At 37.5% G+C, this 21,614-nt stretch overlaps 1 protein-coding gene across 5 annotated transcripts in view; it reads right to left on the minus strand.

The window, feature by feature from the left end:
• The window catches only part of glsb (glutaminase b), an 83,386-nt gene that overhangs the window by 7,840 nt on the left and 53,932 nt on the right, over window positions 1-21,614 (minus strand). For 3 of the 5 annotated variants that reach the window (XM_073046975.1, XM_073046973.1, XM_073046974.1), the window contains exon 15: window positions 5,659-5,720. In XM_073046975.1, coding sequence (XP_072903076.1) covers window positions 5,659-5,720 — 62 coding nt within the window. Of the gene's footprint in view, window positions 1-5,658; window positions 5,721-16,638; window positions 21,295-21,614 lie in introns of those variants that run through there. The other 2 variants (XM_073046977.1, XM_073046976.1) reach the window with 1 other exon arrangement.

Genomic DNA, 21,614 nt, shown 5'->3' on the forward strand with positions numbered 1-21,614 from the left:
TGACACGTCTACAACCTGTGACTCCCACATTCTTTTACCGAGGATCTTTCATTTATGTTCTCAATCTCTAATTTGCTCCCATTCACTCACTGACCAGATAGTTTTATTTACTGCTTACCCCTTCAGTGACATCCTTTCACCATTGCCCCCCACCAACCCTCCCAGCAGTTTAACAAATTTCTATTTGTCTCCCTCCCATTTTGAATTAAGGGTCTTTGACCTCAAACATTAAATCTACTTGTCTTCCCATGCAAGGCCCGATTAGCTGAGTATTTTCAGCGATTTGTTTTTATTTTGTTAACAAAAGTCTGAGGTTTGGCAAGGCAGCACAGATGAGTAGCCAGTTAGAACACGCAAGGGTTTTTTTTTAAAAAACAGAAATACAGCAATTAACTTTAAAAAAATACCAAATTACAACAATGAAATAAAATAGAGATGCAGGATCAAGTGATGTGCTGCTGCTGAATGACGTGGGAGCTGATGGACCCCACTGTTTTTCCTGGTGACCACATCTGCAGCAAGTGTGGGCTGCTTAAAGAACTTGGGCTTAAAGTTGATGACCTGCATGATGACGAGCTTCAAACACGGTGGTGCATCAGAAAATAATACCTGGATGCTGTTTCAGGAGACAGTCCCTTGGTCTGTGGTCAGGGGTAAGATGGTGAGCCAGGTAGGGAGATCCAAGAGTTAGTGCTGGAGAAGCCTCAGCCCTTGAGCTTGCCCAGCAGGTCCGAGATTGTTACTCTCTGCGAGGATGAGAGTGGGGGCTCTAGGAAAGATGAGCAACCGAACTCTGGTACCGTGCTTCAGGAAACCATTCAAGTGGGGGGCGGGGAGTTGTGGAAATGAATGAAATGTAGTTGTAACTGGGAATATTATAGTCGGGGAATAGACACAGTTCTCTGTTGCAAGGGTTGAGAGCCCCAAAGGCTGCGTTGTCTGACTGTTAATCCAGTTTCGGGATCTCTTGGAGTGGGAGAAGTAGTTATCATGGTCCATGTGGGTATTAACAACATGGGTGGAACAAGGAAAGAGGTTCTGCTGAGGGAATTTGAGCAGCTGGGGACTAAATTAAAATACAGAACCCAAAAAGGTAACAATCTCTGGGTTGTTAGCTGAACCGGGTGCAAATTGGCATAGGGTAAATAAGATGGGAGAGCTAAATGCAAGGCTCAAAAATTCGTGGGACATTGGGACCAGTAATGGGGAAGGAAGGAAGGAGCTGTTCCTATGGGATGGGCTCTACCTGAACCACGTTGGGACCATGGTCCTGATGAATTAGCCCAAAACCATACCACCAAAATGTAGACAGGTTCCAACAGTAGCAAATCCACATTTGAAAGAAAAAGCAGTAGTAAAATAAGAGAAAGAGGTAGTTTCATGAAAAATCTGGAGGATGTCACCATCGGTCACGCTGTTTGCTGGTGCCATCCTCTTCCAATTTTATCAGGCTTCACTGTGAAAGACATCAGTAGCATGCCACCAATTCAAAAGGGTTAGGGGGCAGAAGTGAGTGTAGTCACTATTATTAAGGAGAGGGTGACTGTGAACCTGAAAAATCGGAAGGTAGATACAGTAAGTCACTTGGACCAGATGGACTGCACCTCAGGGTTCTGAAAAAGATAGCTGAAAGATAGTGGAGGCATTAGCAGTGATTTTTCAGGAATCACTGCATTCTGGAAAGGTTCTGAAGGACAGGAAATTTGCAAATGTCATTTCACTTTTAAAAAAAGAAGGGAGGCAAAAGCCAGGGAATTGTAGGCTTATACGAGGAAATCTGCAGATGCTGGAAATTCAAACAACACACACAAAATGCTGGTGGAACACAGCAGGCCAGGCAGCATCTATAAGGAGAAGCACTGTCGACGTTTCAGGCCAAGACCCTTCGTCAGGATTGCAGGCTTCACTGTTTGGGAATATATTAGAGTCCATTATTAAGGATAAGATTTACAGGTACTTAGAGGCATATGATAAAATAGGCCGAAGTCAACATGGTTTCCTTAAGGGTAAATCTAGCCTGACAAATCTGTTAGAATTATTTGAGGAAATAGCAGGTAGGGTAGACAAAGGAGAGTTGTGAATGTTGTTTACTTGGATTTTAAGAAGGCCTTTGACAAGTTACCAGACATGAGGCTGTTAAATGAGATAAGAGCCCATGATATTATAGGGAAGGTACTAGCATAGACAGAAGGCTAACTGATTGGCAGAAGGCAAAGAGTGGGAATAAAGTGGGCTTTTCTGGTTGGTTGCCAAATGACCAGTGGTGTTCTGCAGCCCGAATTGGATCCACTACATTTCACACTATATACTAATGATCCAAATGAAGGGATTGATGGATTTGTGGCCAAGTTTGCAGATGATACAAAGACAGGAGGAGGGGCAGCCAATCTTGAGCAAATGGAGTCTGTAGAAGGACTTGGACAGGTTCAGAGACAGGGTAAAGAAAAGGTCATTGGAAACCAATGCAGATAAGTTTATGGTCATGCACTTTAGTACAAGCAATAAAAGCATGGACTTTTTTTCTAAATGGGAAACAAATTCAGAAATCAGAGGTGCAAAGGGACTTGGGAGTCGTTGTGCAGGGTTCCCCAAAGGTTAACTTGCTGGCTGAGTTTGTAGTAAGGAAGCCAAATTCCAGTCTTTTTTTTGTATGAATTGTCAAGAGGAGTTGTGGTTCTCTGTTTATATATACTAGCCTAATATACATGATTTTGACAGTGTATGTCCTTTTCTTTGTACGTTTATTGTATTATGTATTTGATATAACTTCTTCTCTGCTTTGTATCTATTGATATAATTTTTTTTTTAAATCAATAAAAAAGATTGAAAATGAATATTAAAGCAAAAATGTAATGCTGAGGCTTTGTATGGCATTGGTCAGACTGGACTTGGAGTATTGTGTGCAGTTTGGGCCTCTTATCTAAGAAAGGATGTGCTGGCATTGGAGAGGGTACAGAGGAGCTACAGGTGAATGATCCTGGAAATGGAAGGGTTAATGTATGAGCAGCGTTTGATGCACTGTACTCGCTGGAGTTTAGAAGAATGACGGGGATCTCAGTGAAACCTATTGAATATTGAAAGACATGGATAGAGTGGATATGGAGAGAATATTTCCTCTCGTGGGGGAGTCAAGGACTAAAGAGCACAGTCTCAGAATAGAAGGACGTCCCCTTAGAACAGAGATCAGGAGGAATTCCTTTAGCCTGAGGATGGTGAATCTGTGGAATTCATTGCCACAGCAGCTGTGGAGGCCTAGTCATTTAGGTATATTTAAAGCAGAAGATGATAGGTTCTTGATTAGTAAGAGTGTCAAAGGTTACAGTGAGAAGGCAGAAGAATGTTTGGGTGGGATAATAAATCAGCCGTGATGGAATGGCAGAGCACTCTCAATAGGTCGATGGGCCTAATTCACACCAATGTCTTATAAATGGCGAAGGCACTCATATCAGAGATAGATTTATGTAGGATTAATCAGTTAAGAGTCATAGAAAAGTACAGTGCAGAAACAGACCCTTCAGCCCATCTATTCCATGCCAAAACTATTTAAACTGCCTACTCCCATTGACCTGCCCTCCATTCCCCTCCATGCCCCGATCATTCATGTACTTATCCAAACTTCTCTACAATGTTGAAATCGAGCTTGTATGCACCACTTGCGCTGACAGCTCGCTCCGTACTCTTACGGCTCTCTGAGTGAATAAGTTTCCCCTCATGCTCGCCTTAAATTTTTTACCTTTCAAACTTAACCCATGGCCTCTGGTTGTAGTCCCACCCAACTTCAGTGGAAAAAGCTGGCTTGCATTTACCCTATCTATACCCCTCTTAATTTTGTCTATCTTTACAAATCTCCACTCAGTCTTCTACATTCCAAAGAATTAAGTCTCATTTCCTTATAACTCAGGTCCTTCAGACCTGGCAACATTATTGTAAATTATCTTTGTACTCTGCCAACCTTATTTACATTTTCCCTGTAGGTAGGTGACCAAAACTGCACACAATACTCCAAATTAGGCCTCACTAACATCTTATATAATTTCAACATAGCATCCCATTTCCAGTACTCATACATTTATTTATGAAGGCCAATGTGCCAAAAGCTTTCTTTACGACCATATCTACCTGCGACACCACTTGCCATGAATTATGGACCTGTATTCCTAGATCCCTTTGCTTCATCACACTCCCCAGTTCTCTACCATTCACTGTGCAAAACCTACCCTGGTTGGTCCTACAAAAATGTAACACCTCACACTTGTCTGCATTAAATTCCATCTGCCATTTTTCAGCCCATTTTTCCAGCTGATCCAGATCCCTCCACAAGCCATGATAGCCTTCCTCACTGTCCACTACACCTCCAGTCTTTGTGCATCCACAGATCTGCTGATCCTGTTAACCATGTTATCATCCAGATCGCTGATAAAGATCTCTGCAGCACTCCACCATTCAGAGATGCAACCATCTACTACCACTCTCTAGCTTCTCCCACAAAGCCAATGTCTAATCTAACTTAATCTACTTCAACTTGAGTGCCGACCGACTGAACCTTTTAGACCAGTCTTCCATGCGGGACCCTGAAAAATGCTTTGCTAAAGTCCATGTAGACAACATCCACTGCTTTGCCTTCATCCCCATTCCTGGTAACTTCCTCAAAAAACTAAAAGATCGGTTAGTCACCACCTACCATGCTGCCTATCCCTAATCATTCCATGCCTATCCAAATACTTACATATCCAGTCCCTTAGAATACCTTCCAAAAACCTTCCCACTACTGATGCCAGTTCCTTCAAGAAAAAAAATTAAACGTTGCAGTGACAACTACAAAATATTTCTTCCTGATGAGTTCATGCAATTTACTTCCTCGGTGGTTGCAAGACAAATAAGTTTAAAAGAAAACCAAAATAGTCCAAAAAATACTTGTTTTTATATTATACACCATCTCTAAGGAGAACTGTCTTCCTGTTACTGTGAGCATCAGCACCTTTTGTACATTCTGCACACACAGTATGATTAATGGGTGTAGAAATGTATTTGCTGAAACCATTATTTGCCACTGCATAAGCATTTTCATTTTACTTTTTATGTAAACTGGATACTCCAATAAATTAATGACTGTCAAGTAATAGATATTGTGGGGGAGAAAAAGCCTTGCAGATGGCAAAGTTTAAAATGGCTTAGGATATCAAATGTTCATTAAACCCAAAATGTATTTGCTTAAGTTGCTTAGGAAAACCTTGTACAAAGCAAAACCTGCCACAACACTGCTCTATTTAAAACTAGCAATTATTATAGTGGCATTACTATCTATTTCAATTCCAATGAAATCCCTTAAAATCATTTGATCACTTAATGCAGTTCCAGTTCATCCGCTTAGTGGCAAAGTCTGGAGTCATAAAATGGCATTACTTTTGAATAACAAACTTTAATGTGGCTGGATTGATAACAACAATGAGCAAAGTACAATTCCTTTGAATTCCCATATTTCCCAATACTGTAACTATATACCCGTCTTATAATTCTTGGCAAAAAGTTCTGGAACTTTTGACTGCATCCTGCAGTGTTTTCAGTAAAAGTGTTTGCAAATATGAATCCATGTGCCAACCTCAATTAGTTGAACATAAACCCAACTACGACCTGATGAAACCCTTGAAGAAATCTTACCTTCTGAGTGCAGACACATCTCCAGTATAGGCAGCAAAGAGAAGATTGATTACAGATTTCACCTAAAAAGGGTTTAGCAAAACAAAAATCCATTGTCAATTTCTTGTCAGATTTATAGTTGCTTACGTAAGTATAAAATAGTTAAGGCAGTAAAGTTATTAAAATCCCAAACAGGTTCTTCCATACATTTTAACACCAGGATCCAACAATATAAGAAACTACAACAGGTCATTCAGACCCCTCAAAAACAAAGCCATTTATTGCCCTAAATTCTTTTTTCCATCCTTTCCAAATGTATCTAAATTTAAAGCACTGGTTTGTAATCCACACTTCTTTTACATCTTTAAACTTATATCAAACTCACTGATATTCTAGCTAATGGAAATTATGCTTTCCTGTTAACTCACTTATTCCTCACAAACCCTGAATAACTGTTAGAAATTATTTGCCTATTAGTTGATGTTTTGTGCTTCGGTATGTAAAGGCTTAAATTTTGCAAGAAAACCATGTTTTTATCCAAGTTTACCTGATCTTCATATTTGGGCATCCTCCAACAATTCTTACACTTGGGAGAATTGTTCACAATTTTTCTGAAAGCTTTTGTAATATTTGCCCATGGCCATTTCTGCTGCCCTTTACACTTACTGCTAGTCTTTGCTTCCTAGTATTTTCATGACAAATATATCAAACTTGAGTATATCCCTGTATTCTGTTTTTATAATGACTCATGACTCATAATCTCCCATGTTCCAGCTTGTCATTTTGTTATACTGATTTATTTCTCAAGAGTCTGTAGTTTTACCCCTTCCATCTTCTGCATGATTGGCCACATTGTGTTTAATATTTAATACAATAAAACTAAGCCATCTGAAGCAAAGGTTCTGCTCATTAGTAGAAATTCTATATAAACACCCTAACATCTCATGTTCCACTAGCTGGGTTGCAAATCCTCTTCAAACCCTTGCCCAATTAAAATGAGCCTTTTTTCATTGATGCGCATTGTCAACTGGGCCTCACACCCTGCACCCCACTTCCCATTCTTAATCTCCAGCTACAAAAAAAACAATGGTTCTTTAAGACACTTCTGCAAGTCAGAACCATCCAACCAGCTTGTGTAACTTCAACATGGAGAATTTGACAATTCCAGGCAATGAATGTCCCCCTGACCTAGGAGAGAGCAAAATCTTTTCTAACCAGACAGATGAATTGTTGAGAGTCTGATTGGTAATCCCTAGCGTTGTAGTGCACTGTTCACCATATGGACACCATACTGTTGCCTTAAACAACACTTCCACATTCATCGTCACCAGATGCCATGCATCAACCTGTTTGTGGGTGACTGGTTCTTTAGTTTGCTGCCCTTCTTATTTGTTCTTTGAGGAGTTAAACAAAGGTAACTTTTTTAAAATAAGCAATGCTTTCAACGTGGGAGAAAGGAAATGGAGGGAGGAGTGAGGAACCGTAGAAACATAGAAAATAGGTGCAGGAGTAGGCCATTCGGCCCTTCGAGCCTGCACCGCCATTCAGTATGATCATGGCTGATCATCCAACTCAGAACCCTGTACCTGCTTTCTCTCCATACCCCCGATCCCTTTAGCCACAAGGGCCATATCTAACTTCCTCTTAAATATAGCCAATGAACTGGCCTCAACTGTTTCCTGTGGCAGAGAATTCCACAGATTCACCACTCTCTGTGTGAAGAAATTTTTCCTCATCTCGGTCCTAAAAGGCTTCCCCTTTATCCTTAAACTGTGACCCCTCGTTCTGGACTTGCCCAACATCGGAAACAATCTTCCTGCATCTAGCCTGTCCAATCCCTTTAGAATTTTATACGTTTCAATAAGATCCCCCCTCAATCTTCTAAATTCCAGTGACTATAAGCCTAGTCGATCCAGTCTTTCTTCATATGAAAGTCCTGCCATCCCAGGAATCAACCAGCATATCAAACAACTGTAATTTTAGAACTGGCTCGGAAATGCACCACTTGCAACAGTACAAACATCTAAATAGCACAAGTGCCTTGGGAGTGCTACTTCAAAATTAGTTTTTTTTCATGTAGTCAGTTTGTGAAGCCAATACCATTAAGTTTTACTCAGTCAGTCTGTTGTTGGGCAAGGCACCCAACCCCCCCACCCACCCAAAACAATGTGATAAAGAAATTATTCTTTCAAAACTTAACTACAACTCATGATGTCTACAGCGGGCTCACGAAATTGTGATGGACTCACCCCACCCCAGTAATCACCTATTCAATCTCCTGCCATCCAGCAGGGGGATACAGAATCATCTCTGCAAGGACATCCAGAATGAAGAACAGCTTTATCCCCAGGACTGTCATACAACTGAACAATGCCCCTCCCCATCCACCCATAGTCCATAGGCACTATGGACAAACTCTAAGAGCAATATATGGGTGTAATTCTTGACGCTATTTTAAATTTTATAACATGGACATGTGCAACACTTGAATGGCGCAGTCACTGTTTCTTTTAAAATTAGATTTGCTTTTAATTCAGTTGTAACTTAGATGTCATTCTAACTTGGATGTTATTTTAAATTTAGTCATTGTGTTTTTAGTAACCGAATTGCCAGTAGGCTGTTTTGCAGTGAATGCAGGAGCACTGCAATCTTGTTCTCAGCAATGACAATAAAGCTCTAATTGTGAATGGACTGAAAGTGGACAGGGCAAGATAGATAAAAATTAAGGTATTTTAATGTTATGTTAATTCAAATTCAAGATGATTCACATAAAATTCAAATTTTTGTGAATAATAATACAATATTCCCTAAGAATTAAATCTATATTATTTTAATCATTTGCAATTAGTTTGTATAAGTAAATGTCCTCCTATATTTAATTTCCAAGGCCTGCATAACAGATGTAGCTTTTAAAATGAAGCTTGCGATGCTTAATTTAATTTATTAACTAATAACTCCAAATTACATGCCAAAAATAATGCCAAAGCCACATTTTAAAAAGAACAATTTCCAATTCATCACTCAGGGACATTTACAAGCGGAAAACTTTCAAAGTGTCTTCTCCCTAAGTGCGAAAAAGGTTCTTCAGCCATCTATTTCACCAGCACACGTCAACTGCAATAAACAGCGGTGGAAACAAGAATCAGTTTGACTGTCAGATCATTCAACAGAAGAAAAAAGGTTTTGTTTTCCTTTGCTAAGCATTTTCACTGATGCTTCAGCTCATCTGACCTGGAAAGTCAAAGAAAGATGTGGAAGTTGTGTAAGCAAAAAAAAAAGTAAATGTAGTAATTGCCTATATGTAGGCAGACAAAACTGATTCAATTATACCCACTCAAAAATTTGCAAAGTATATCTATCCAATGCTCTTATCAAGACAACAACACACACAAAATGCTGGTGGAACACAGCAGGCCAGGCAGCATCTATAGGGACAAGCGATGTCGACGTTTCAGGCAAAGGGTCTCAGCCCGAAATGTCGACAGTGCTTCTCCCTATAGATGCTGCCTGGCCTGCTGTGTTCCACCAGCATTTTGTGTGTGTTGTTGTTTGAATTTCCAGCATCTGCAGATTTCCTCATGTTTGCTGTTATCAAGACCTTTACTTTTGAATACATTGTAATTTTCTCTCATCAGCGTAAATATTTGTGCTTTTCTGAGCTTCTGAAAAGAACCACACAGCACAAAATCAAATCCTTTTGGTCCAGCTAAAGCAGCTACTTTAGTTATGAAATTTGTATTATTCAGACCTGTTAAAAACACTCTAAAAAGCACCAAACTGTGGGGATGTGCACATGAAGTTTGCAAACACTAAACTGAGCAAGGCATCAATAACATAAATCAGTTCATTATGGTAGTTTTGTTAAAAGAATGGTACATACTTTAAACAGGCATTTACAAATAACACAAGGTGGTTTACATTTACAGTGTGCTAGAAAGTTTGTGAACCCTGTAGAATTTTCTCTATTTCTGCATAAGCATGACCTAAAAATGTGACCAGATCTTCATGCATCCTAAAACTAAATAGAGAACCCAATTAAATAACACAAAAAAAATTCTACCCATTCATTTATTTTATTGAGAAAAATGATCCAATGTTACACTTATTTATTGGAAAAAGTATGTAAACCTTTGCTTTCAGTAACTGGTGTGAGCTCCTTGTGCAGGAATAACTTTAACCAAACATTTTCGGCAACAGTTGATCAGACCTGCATATTGGCTTGGAGGAACTTTAGAGCATTTGTCTTTACAAAACTGCTTCAACTCTGCAAATATTGGCAGGCTTCCTTGCATGACCTACTTGTTTCAGGTCCTTCCAAAACATTTCTATAGGATTAAGGTCAGGAATTTGACTCAGCCATTCCAAAACATAAATTTTCTTCTTTTTAAGCCATTCTGATGTTGAATTACTTTTGCTTTTCAGATCATTGTCTTGTTGCATTATCCAACTTCTATTAAGCTTCAGATTATGGACTGCTACCCTGACATTCCCCTGTAAAATGTCTGATACAATTTTAAATTCATTGTACCCTCAAAAATTGCAAGCTGTCTAGGCTCTGAGGCAAGAGGGAGGTTTTGGTGTTGGTTTACAGTGCCTTTTTTCCTCCAAACATAGCAATGTGCATTTCTGCCAAAAAGTTCAACTTTTGTCTCATCTGTATACTTGTTCAGTAATTTTCTTATAGTGGACATATGAACAGAGACTTTAGTAAGTTCAAGAGATTTCTGCAGATCTTTTGTTGTTACCCTTGGGTTCTTTTTTCATCTCCTTCGGCATTGCACACTGTGCTCATGGTATGGTCTTTGCAGGACGCCCACCCCCCAAGAGTAGAGACAATACTGAGTCTCCTGCATTTGCAGACAATTTCTCTTACTGTGGACTGATGAACACTCAGGTCTTTCAAAAGGCTTTTGTAGCCTTTTCCAGCTTCATGTGTCTCTACAATTCTCCTTCTAAGGTCCTCTGAAAGTTGTTTTGGTTGAGGCATGGTGCACATAAACAGATCTTTCTTGAGAAGAGCAGGCGCTGTCAGTAACCTGTGTGCGTCTTTTTTTCTATAGGGCAGACACCTCTACGTCCCACACCTCCAATCTCATTTCATTGATTGGAACACCTGGCTCCAAATATATATAAAATATTGGATTATTTTTCTCAATAAATAAATGAAGTATAATGTTTTGTGTGTTGTTTATTTAATTGGGTTCTCTATCTACTTTAAGGACTTGCATGAAGATCTGATCACATTTTAGGTCATATTTATGCAGAAATAGAGAACATTCTACAGGGTTCACAAACTTTCTAGCACCACTAAGTAATAGAGACCAACTTTCATGAATGATAAAGCATTCACAAATACAGAGGCATCATTTCAAATGTACCTTCCTTTATAAAATGGAACAGAATTTCTTTGTTAATTTTAATTGTTATATCGTCTGAAGGACAATACTGAACAACAGTGAGATTTTAAAAAAATCAAGAGAAGGGTATTATTTGGATAGATCTTTCAAAGGACTACTACAGACAAAGTGGGCTGGAAGCTTGCTTTATCCTCTAACGGATGGACAATTTAGTGCAAATAAAAAAAATAGGAATTAGATAACATCTATTAATATTCAGGATGACTTTCCTACCAAAAGGAAGTAATTCAAATAGCTCAAACTTACAATTGCCACAGTATAAATAAGGGCCTATTATATTGGCCCATTCCACTTCCTGTTCCTCCCTTCCAAAATAAAAGCACAAAGGCTGAAATTGAAAACAGAATTCTGATAGCACTCAGCAGTGACTTGGTATCTGTGGAAAGAAACATTGTGTTTCAGGTCAGTAGTTTTAGAATGCTTGTCCTTCCAGAGCTCCTGCCTCAGTTGTGATGTGTTTCCATTTCTTTGTTTTTTCAGTTCCAGCAGCTAACTTTCCAACACAGGAAGTCCCTGGCCTGGAATGCAACGTGATTGTGGATGCAAAACACACAAAATGCTGGTGGAACACAGCAGACCAGGCAGCATCTATAAGGAGAAGTACTGTCGACGTTTCGGGCCGACACCCTTCGTCAGGGATTGGATTTTTGCCAGCTGTGAAAGTTGACATTGATCACCTTAATTTAATATATCTTCATATATGTTTAACATTGAAACACGTAAAAGAATTGAAGTAAAAGGGACTAAAGTTTTAAGGTTTTGCCAAAAATGCAGATACTGAGAAAGAATTAAACAACAGCACAATTAGAAAGCAGTTTACCTTCACTTTGGCTTACTAAATTATTTTGCACTGGAAATCAATGTCAAGACAGATCAAAGTGGCTCTTCAAAGGGCAAGACCTGTGAGCAACTCCCAGAATTCGGAGTTTCACAGCACATCCACAGAGCTACGAGCATACACTTGCACTAATTGGTCCACAATAAGGTTTAACACGCTGATGCTCATCTAATTCACAAGCCTCTCACTAGAAAGACCTTTGTTCACAAGCTGAACGTCTATTTATTCTATTTTAAATTTTTTATGTACAATTCTTTCCCAAATTTCTCCAAAATTTTCTTTGATGTGTCAAGTAGGTATTTTATATTCCTCAATGGATCCACATCCACCCAATCACATTATTTCTCGCTTCACCTGTTCATTCTAAAGTGAAAGTTTCCACTTTTCTGGTGACAGTATTCTCCCCATTCAAAAATCCTTTCCACACATCATCACTCTTCTCCCCCACCCCCACCAAGTTTAGCATAAAATATTGTACTTCAAATTTCTGAAACAGAACTATTTACATATTTGGTAAAGCACAAGAATATTAAACTCCTCGCTAATCTTGGGAATTCCTTTGACTATTTTTTGATAAGTTATTTTTTCTATGCACCATTTGGCTTGTTCTTTTCTTAGCAGTTTTATTATCATTGCAAAACACCTGATAGCTTATGCATTTCCATTTCTATATTCTTTTCTATATTTTGTAGTTTTAGTACCTTACATATAAAGATGCTCAGATATTTCCTTCTAATGTTAGCATAACCTAATATCTAACTCTACAGTATTAGTTCCATCGCTATTTGGAAGACTGGATTTTATCAGAATGCTTAGTTAGCAACACATTTCTTTCTACCTGCTATATAATGTAGGTTCCTACTATTACACATTCTCTTTCAACCTCTCCAGTGAAAATGGAGGTAATCCTATTCAGTATCCCTTCTGTTACAGCCCCTGTTCATCTCACAATAACAATGCACATCTTTAGTTCTCTTTGGAATATGTTTTAAGGTCCATGGGGCATTTTAAGACTTAAAACATTTTTACATAGCTTTCTTAAATTGCATTCCTCAAAATTAAGTCACTAAATATTTTATATACCTTTGATCCTATAGATTCTACTTCATCCTCATTACCATTTACCAATCCCACTGAATTCTGTGTATGGATGATATTTTACTCAAATTTTAATATTAATTTCTAATATAGTGCTCTTTTTCATTCCATCTTTGTGACCATAAATATTTTCTTGTTTACCTTCCACAGCACTCCACTATCACAAGACCTATCACCCCAACTAAAACTGTTAATTTTTTTGCACTGCTGGTCTCAATCATCACTTTCAAATCCTCCATGACCTGGATCAACACGTTGACATGATATGGAGGCTTGTGTGCTTCAAGGATTCCATCAGGTGATGCTAACTCAAGGCCACCCATGTTGGAAGATTGATCCAACTCCAGCTCTGCCATACAAAACAACAACTACTTTCCAATACTGGCCAAAAATCTCTCCCTTGTTAATCTAGAGACAGAATTAAGATCATGGATCTATATCTGAATTTAACTACATCTATTCACTGCTTCCCCCAAGGCACTCATTTTTTAAACTTCTTGTCTCAATTTACATGATCAAATTTATCTAGAGATAAATTTGCATTTTACGAACCCGATTTATTTGGCTGTTTTTGGTGTAAAGATGGGAACCCTATTGCAAAACTAATTAATGGACATTTAGCTGATGAGAATTTGGGGGAAAAAAGCTGATTATGTACTTTTATTCAAATGGAAAACAAAATTTTTCATCACAAACTTAAGTTGCTACTTTACAGAATTCTGAAAATGGTCCATAAAACAGATGGGGATTTTAAGTACTTTACATAAGTGAACTCATGTTGTAGGACATTTACACAGCAGTTACCAATCTCCCTGCTATTGCTGTGCACACAATCTCATCATAAGCAGCTCAATATACCAGTTTTATAACCAGCAAATGCAAAAGAGTCACTGGGCTAATTAATTAAATTCTATTGATTTGTCTTACATTAATGGATCTATTTGCTCAACAAAAAATGTCTGGAAGCAAAAGAACTTGCTTTCAATCCCAAAACAAGATAAAAATTTTACTTAATTACAATTGTGGAAATATTACCCAAAATTTTAAAACATTCCCCAGCCCTTCTCTGACCTCATCTTCCGAGTTCTTTAAATGCAACTCTGATTTGAGGAATACTACTACTCTCCAATTTATCGCTGCACAACTTTCTAGTAAAAACAGTTAATAGCCTCAGGACAGAATCTGTTGGCAAAGGTTTTGCTATTTCCATCTACAACTGCCATAAAATCTCTTCATTCATCACATTTCCCATTAATATTTTATTCTGGCTTGCAGTTATTCCTTTTAACAGCATAATTTTAAAACCACAAATTTCCCCACATCTGTCACAGCTGTTTCACTGTATTTTAAAGTTAACTGTATGTTCAGAAAATAAAGCCAGGAAACTGCCACCTCTAATTGGCAAATCGGATCCCAGAACACACAGGAACAATCTGTAAAGCACTACAGGCATACGATTACAAACATGCCAAATTTGTGTCTATCCATGTCTGTGTGTAAAAGTTCTCAACAATACTATGGATGAATGATCTAGGATAAAATGTGATCGAGACAACTGAAACTAGCACCTCACAATGTAAGCAATTCTTTAGCTTCCACATGTCCATTGACCAGTCTCATCCTTCCCCAAATAAAATAATCAAGAAATAATTTCTCTAAACAGGGTTAAAATTACTTCCAAGAAGTTCACCCCAATTTCTGTTTCAATTTGTTTTCAAATGCCATTTAAAACAAGAACAGCAAAAATAAATTTCACTGAAATATCAATGAAGTAATTTTGCACTGTGGTTTTAGGCAGAACAATGAACTCTGATAAACCAACATAGATCCTGCCTATCATCTTAAATGACCTAATGATCTTTTCTATGTAATACAATTTACTAAAACAATGCAGTAGAGTTTCCTTTGTAGCTCATTGAATTAGGCTGAGTACCATGAACAAGCACTGAAAAGACTGTTCCATGGTCAAGTCAACAAGGGCTAGGAACACCTCACTCTTTTAAAACACTTAACTATGTCCCCTTAATATGGGCTTTGAGATCTTGGAATACTGCAGTTTAAAAACAAAAGGCTCTCATACCCCTGAAATGTAATTCCAGAGCTCTAGTTCATTCTCTCACATCTAGCAGGTTTACCCATGCAGTTGGAATCCATCTTTCCTAGCCTTCATCTTGCTCAACTTATCAAGGAACGGCTGCTGGCCAGATTATCCATTGCACAGTGGACCACTACAGAACTAGCATAGTGGTTGTTTAAAAATGCTGAACATCAAAGAGGCGCAGACGACAAAATCACATTACCGACTCCCAGTTGCAGCCTTTCTCATGTTTGTTTTCAGAGTATTAAGCCTATCCTCCAAAAAATCCATCCAATAGCCCAATGTAGCTCACTATAGATGATATTCAGTCCTTGAGTATCAACTGAGTCAAGCAAGCTGTCAGAAAACCTAAAATTAGTTAGAATGGTCAACCATTAGTTAAGTTCACTTTGAGAGAACACACTTCCTGAATAGGAAGAGTAATGGACAAAATGCAGCATCCAAGTATCTGCATTTCAAGCAGGCATTCCCAGCCTGGAGTCTATGGACCCTGTGGTTAATGGCAAGGCTCCAAAGCATAAAAAAGTTGGGAACCCTTGATTTAGAGGAACATTTACAATGAGCCAAAGTTGGTAACCCCTGGATAGGAAGAAGTCTGGGTTTGTGGAGGAGAGAGCATTCAATACCCTCCTTAATACAGCAGTGAGCTGCCAACTATGATATGTAGCACTTATCAGAAGCTATGCCTTGCAATGATACAGAGGCTACAAGTTTAAGAGCAGCTGTGGCTGACAGCAATGCAGTAACTCAAGATCAATAAGGTTTTGTAATGTCTCAGACTTGTAGAAGTAAAGCCTATGAAGCTAATGCTCCAAATGTAGCAAAAGGGTGTGGATAGTGAGTATGTATTCAAGGTCATTGTGAGAAACTGGGAAACATTGCTTACAAATCCAAGTGTATGTCTACATAAAAGGAGATTCTAAATCAGCTATGGTTACAGCAAAGAGTTTGAAGGTGCAAGGAAGGGTGAAATCTTCATGGAAACTGTATGCAATGTGAACATACAGAGTGACATGCAGTAATTTAATTGTGTATGCAGGTTTAGTGTGAAACAGACCATAATGTATCTAATCTTCAACATTCAACACCAGTTCTGTGTCTATAGCTTTTCAGACAAATGGCAAGGCTAGCTGTATCATCAATTTTAATCATCTAGCTGCACAAGCACTTAACATAAGGGTTTTGAAATCTTGTTAATGATAATTTTGTATTAACCAATTTACAGGTTAAATATTTAGTGGGAGAGACCTCTTCTTTTCACAATATCATCTCAAGCCTTCAAAGAATTTTATCTTTTATGGCAAAGCTTTGCATGTGAAATTTTGTGCTGCCAAGATAGTCAAAGTCTGACTTCCCATATCTCCTACCCAGTCACCAAAGAAATCCCACTTGTCAAGATGGTTATTTTTATAACGATGAATGCAGAGTGACAGTTTTCCCTCTGATGTGATGTGTTTAGCCATGTTAAAAATGTTAAATGCAAACTACTTAGAATCAGGCCAGAAATAACTATTTCAATGTTAGCAAATATATACACAGCAACAAGTGTGTGATATAAAACAGTTTTATTAGATACAAAGTACTATGAAGCAAAATGCAAAACAAAAGTTGTTTACTGTTGCAAAGTAAAATACATAAAAGGCAAAGATACTAGAAATGCAACAAGTATAAAACATTAAAAGCCTAATATGATACATTTTAGCATTTTCACATTTAATTGTTTTAACACTGTAACTTGAGTATCTATTTTTATCTTCATTGAACAGAATACTTTAATCTGCAAATGCAAATTTGATATAGCCATTTAAATTGACTATCAAGATATTAGCAACATAATAACTGCCACTCTATCACCTGCTTTGCAGCACAACAGTAGCAGTACACTTTTGATATTACAAATACAGTGGATATCGGTTAATTGGACCATCAGTTAATCAGGGCAGCCGCTCATTGCGGACAACTCTTAAAAGAACAAAAACTAATCAAGAAAACAGCTGGGATTCCCCTCTTTTATTTGAAACACTATGCTGTTTAATCAGGACAGGAGATTGTTGGCTGAACAATTTCTAACGGTACTTGTATGACCGTAAAGACACTACACCCTGCTCAGAGGGAACAGTTTTTTAAAATGCATTAGTTGCATGCGTTTGTGTTCAAAAAGCAGTGATTTTTGTAACTAATAGTTAGCAAGAAATCATCAGTAAGACAATTCCCAACTGTTTTGCTCTCTGCAGTTCCAAGCCTTCAGTTTGGAGATGTCTGAAATGGCCATGAATGTCAAAGAAACAATTTCACTACTTCAAGTTAGGAACTGCAAAGTACTTGAAGGCATCAACGATCATCCTGAATGTTACAATGAAAAAGATTTGGAGATTGCAGTTGTCAAAACTATTGTATGATAGTAGTTTACTATCTGTATTATGTGCCTGTACTGATTTTGTTCATTTCCAGTCAATCAAATAACAGGGCAGCATACCTCGGATGAATTCTTCCACTAATAACTATTAGGGACTAATGTAGCTTTATAGCACTGTAGCAATATTAGTTCTAATTTGTTCTGTATTTCATTTAAATACATCATTTGAGACTCAGTTAAACAGTACCTTGTTTTGTTATTAAGCCACTTAATTGGGCCAAAATGTACTGATCACGATGAGTCCCAATTAACCTGAATCCATTGTTTAAGAATATTAGAACATATTTGTGCTGTAAGTATAATCATTCAGGTAACACCAAAAACTGATTGATAAATATCCATTGCTAAATCATCACAATGCCAATGAAAAAATAAATAACAAAATCAAAATTTGCAAGCAACTTGGTTTAAACTGGAACAGAAATAAGAAAATGTAATGAACTACACCATAGTTGGAGTTTTACCCCAAAAAACTATTTCTGTAATAATGGAATAAAATCAATTGCACACAATTCCTGTTGTAAATAAATCTGATGCATTGCCTACTTAAGCCAATCAAGCTCCAATTTTACACCTTGTAACACGATGTTGTCCTGTGAGATAAAAAATGTCTAACAATTCATGAGCTATTTGTATTCCGATTTCTTCCCTTCTCCCAAAGAATCCAAGAACTAATTTCCTAGACCAGAAGCCTGAAGCCCTAAATCTGTCCTGGGATGCTTTCATACAATATGATCAACTTATTTTCAAAATATGTGGAATTTGTAGTCTTTGGTATACTAGATAATATATTGCAAATCTAAAGATGTTGCTTTATATACACCATTTCTATCAACTTCAGGAAGAGAATACTGACATTTATATACTAGCAAATTCAACAGCAAATTTATGAAAATGTCAAGAAAACAGAAACTCTATTAAATTTCTATCCTCACCCAAAGAGTAATGTTTTATTACATTTATACTTTATTCTTCACAATAAAAACTAGGAAAGCACACATTTTTCAACTTGAAAATTAAAAAGGCATCAATAATACTACTTCAGGTATAATTCTTAAGGTCTCAATATTGTGCACAACACTAGTTAATCAAACTGAAAATCAACCTTGATCTAAGGAGCAAAAGATAAACAAAATCCAAGGATTGGGATTGTGTTATTCTCTCTCTCTCTCTCCCCCTCCCTCCCCTCCCCCCAACCTTGATAAGCTTGTTCCACAATTTATTACAGTATGGCTGCTTGGAAATTCTACTTCATTTTAAATCCCAGATCTCTGAAGGCATAAAATCTGTATCAGTCCACTGCCAACCTTCCACTGAAAAAAGCCTATCAATAAAAGGGCAGCTCTAAGAAATGCAAGATCTACTAATTCAGTGAACTCTAAAATCTGAGCTACAATCAGATATTTAATGCCAATTTACAAATACTGCCTCTATAATGTTAATATTTTTCATAAAATCTTAAGTTATGAAATGTTATTTGCTGATTTCCTTTATTTTTGTTCATGCACAGCCAAACTCACCTAGTAATATGACAACATCTAGTAAAAACTGTAGACAATATCATAGCATAACACCACCGATTAAATTCAGACTAGCTGCCAGCCACAGAAGTAAAAATCCAGAAGATAAGCTGCAGTTATGACAGCCTCATTACTATTAATATCAAATCTTCTCATTATAAATACATCTTGACAATCTGAATTCTATAGCTTGACTGAGGAACACTACCTTAAAAATACTTGAATGTAATGCTATCTACTGTACTCAAGTCTTAAATTTTAGCCATAGCAATTTGTGCCACTTGTTGATTAAAGTGTACATTAAACTCTAAAGTTCAATTTTCACCAATGCCAGTTTCCAATATTATCTCAATAGCCTCACATAAAATATAGCTGCAACAAAATTATTTCCAGCCTGCAAACATTAGATACAATAAGACAGCTTTTTCCTTGCAACTTACTACAATTCATTCATCTTTACAGTCAAGGATAAATGAGATACAAACGCAACAATGCCCACCAAGACTACTGTCAAAAAGTTCTGTTTACACTCTCATGGAATGTTGCTTTTGGCAGAATCCAGTCTCATTTGGGATTTTCCCTTATACAATTGAAACAGAAGTGGCCCCATGTCTTCATTTTTCTAATTACTAGATACTAGAAGAAAGTAACATTCTAAATGGGCTTGGAAAGGAAGACTGATTGGAGGAAAAGTATAATACCTACCTAAAATTCCTATAGGAAAGATGAATTGTGAATGGTCCCCTCATACTGTAGGGATATATCCCAAGGTAAGTTGCAAAAGCATAACCAGACGAGGACACTAAAGGAACAAAATTTTAAAATGGGCATCTAAAGTCCAGAAGTAAAATTTGAGGATCTGAAAAGGAAAGAATGGAAAGGCAGAGGGTGGAGGAAGAACTGCTCTGTTCAAAGTCCAATCCAATCAGGTGCAAACAATGCACAAGAAGGTGGTAGACACTTAAGGAGTCGGTGCAGCAAATTCAGCATTGAAAGTAATTACAGAACAAGGAGATAAAGCCATGATGTGGTGTTAGAGAACTCAGAACCAATGTAGTTACCGAGTATAGAAGCAAAAGGCAAGCAAGTCTTGCTGTTACAACATGGGCAGTAAAATTCTCATGACATCCTGTTTATAATGGATTTAATTTGGGATTCCAGTGAGGAACTGATTTGACATCATCAGGCCTAGAACTAAAAATCTTCAACAGCAAAGCCAAGGGTGAAGCTACAGCAACAAAACTAAGGCTGGGATAGATTGGTATGATGTTATTGAGGTGGTAGGTATCAACTGTAACATTGGCACAGAGTCAAACTTAGACAGCAAGATCTAAGTAACGTTTCAGCACAAGGTGACAGTAAAAAGGATGCAATCAGTGATCAGGAAACAAGTTCTGAAGTGATAGCAATGACTCTGCTCTAACTATCTAATTAGAGAAAATTTTGGTTTGTCTGGGAATATATATTTAAATGTAGCAGAGGAATTAAAAGGTAGTGGTAGTATGATGGAACAGGATTTTCAAAAGCATTATGCATTTGGAAGATTTAGCTACAGGACTGCATGCAAAACAAGAATCAAGTGATCACCCTAAGAGAACTTCAGGGTAACTGTGTAGGGTTGTAAAGGAGACCATCGAGAGGATGGCAGAGGCAGATACTCTCACATTTGAGTATTTGTTGAGCACTTGACACATCACGCCATAGATGTGTATGGACTCTGTGACAGAAGATAGGATTAGAACAGACAGATACTTCACTACCAACACAAACACAGCAAGCAGAATCCAACCTTCCCCACCCCCACGCGAGTCCATGAGCTTCTGCTTATGACTAGATTATCAAACGTCCATGATGTGTAAGGCAATCCCAAGCTGGACAATGCAGAGGATGGTACATGGTAACATTTAATAAAGGATTTGCAAACAAAATGTTTGGGAGTGATGCCTTGAAAGCTCATATCATTAGAGCAAACTAATTTACTCCTCTTTCCAAGAAACAATAGAAGCAAAATATATATTAGCTCACTCAAAGTGCTAATAAGATAATCTTGAGCATACAAACAATCACTTCAGAAACAACCATAAATCTTCAAGAGCAGCAAAAACATATATCATCCAATTCCTTCAGCTTAAAGCAGGACCTTGCATTCTATAAACAATGGTAGTGGAAGAATCCTCCTCATTTGGTTCAGTTGATACATTTTTCCACAGAGTCCCATTAAGTGCAAGCTCTTTCTGGAGACTTTCATAATCCATTGATCCGAGGGATTGCTAGTATTTTAAGCAACATGAATTAGATTTTTAAATTTCATAAGGATTGCACAACTGTCAAAACAATTACCCACTAGTATTTGATAAATCTTTTCAACCATGGTCATAACTACAAGATCCAAATAAAGCTTTACAATAATTTAGATTCCCAAACATCAAAGTGTTAATTAATAACCTGTCAGTTAATGTATACACACAGTGCCAAAAAAATCTTCTCAATTGTCCTACATGCGCAGATTTCATTAGCATTTATCATTGTAGAAATAGCCTAAAGGTTAAAAGCAATATACAGACTAGCTAAATCATTTTTAATAACCTGT

Source organism: Hemitrygon akajei, chromosome 5 (assembly GCF_048418815.1).
Source record: "Hemitrygon akajei chromosome 5, sHemAka1.3, whole genome shotgun sequence".
NCBI lineage: Eukaryota > Metazoa > Chordata > Chondrichthyes > Myliobatiformes > Dasyatidae > Hemitrygon > Hemitrygon akajei.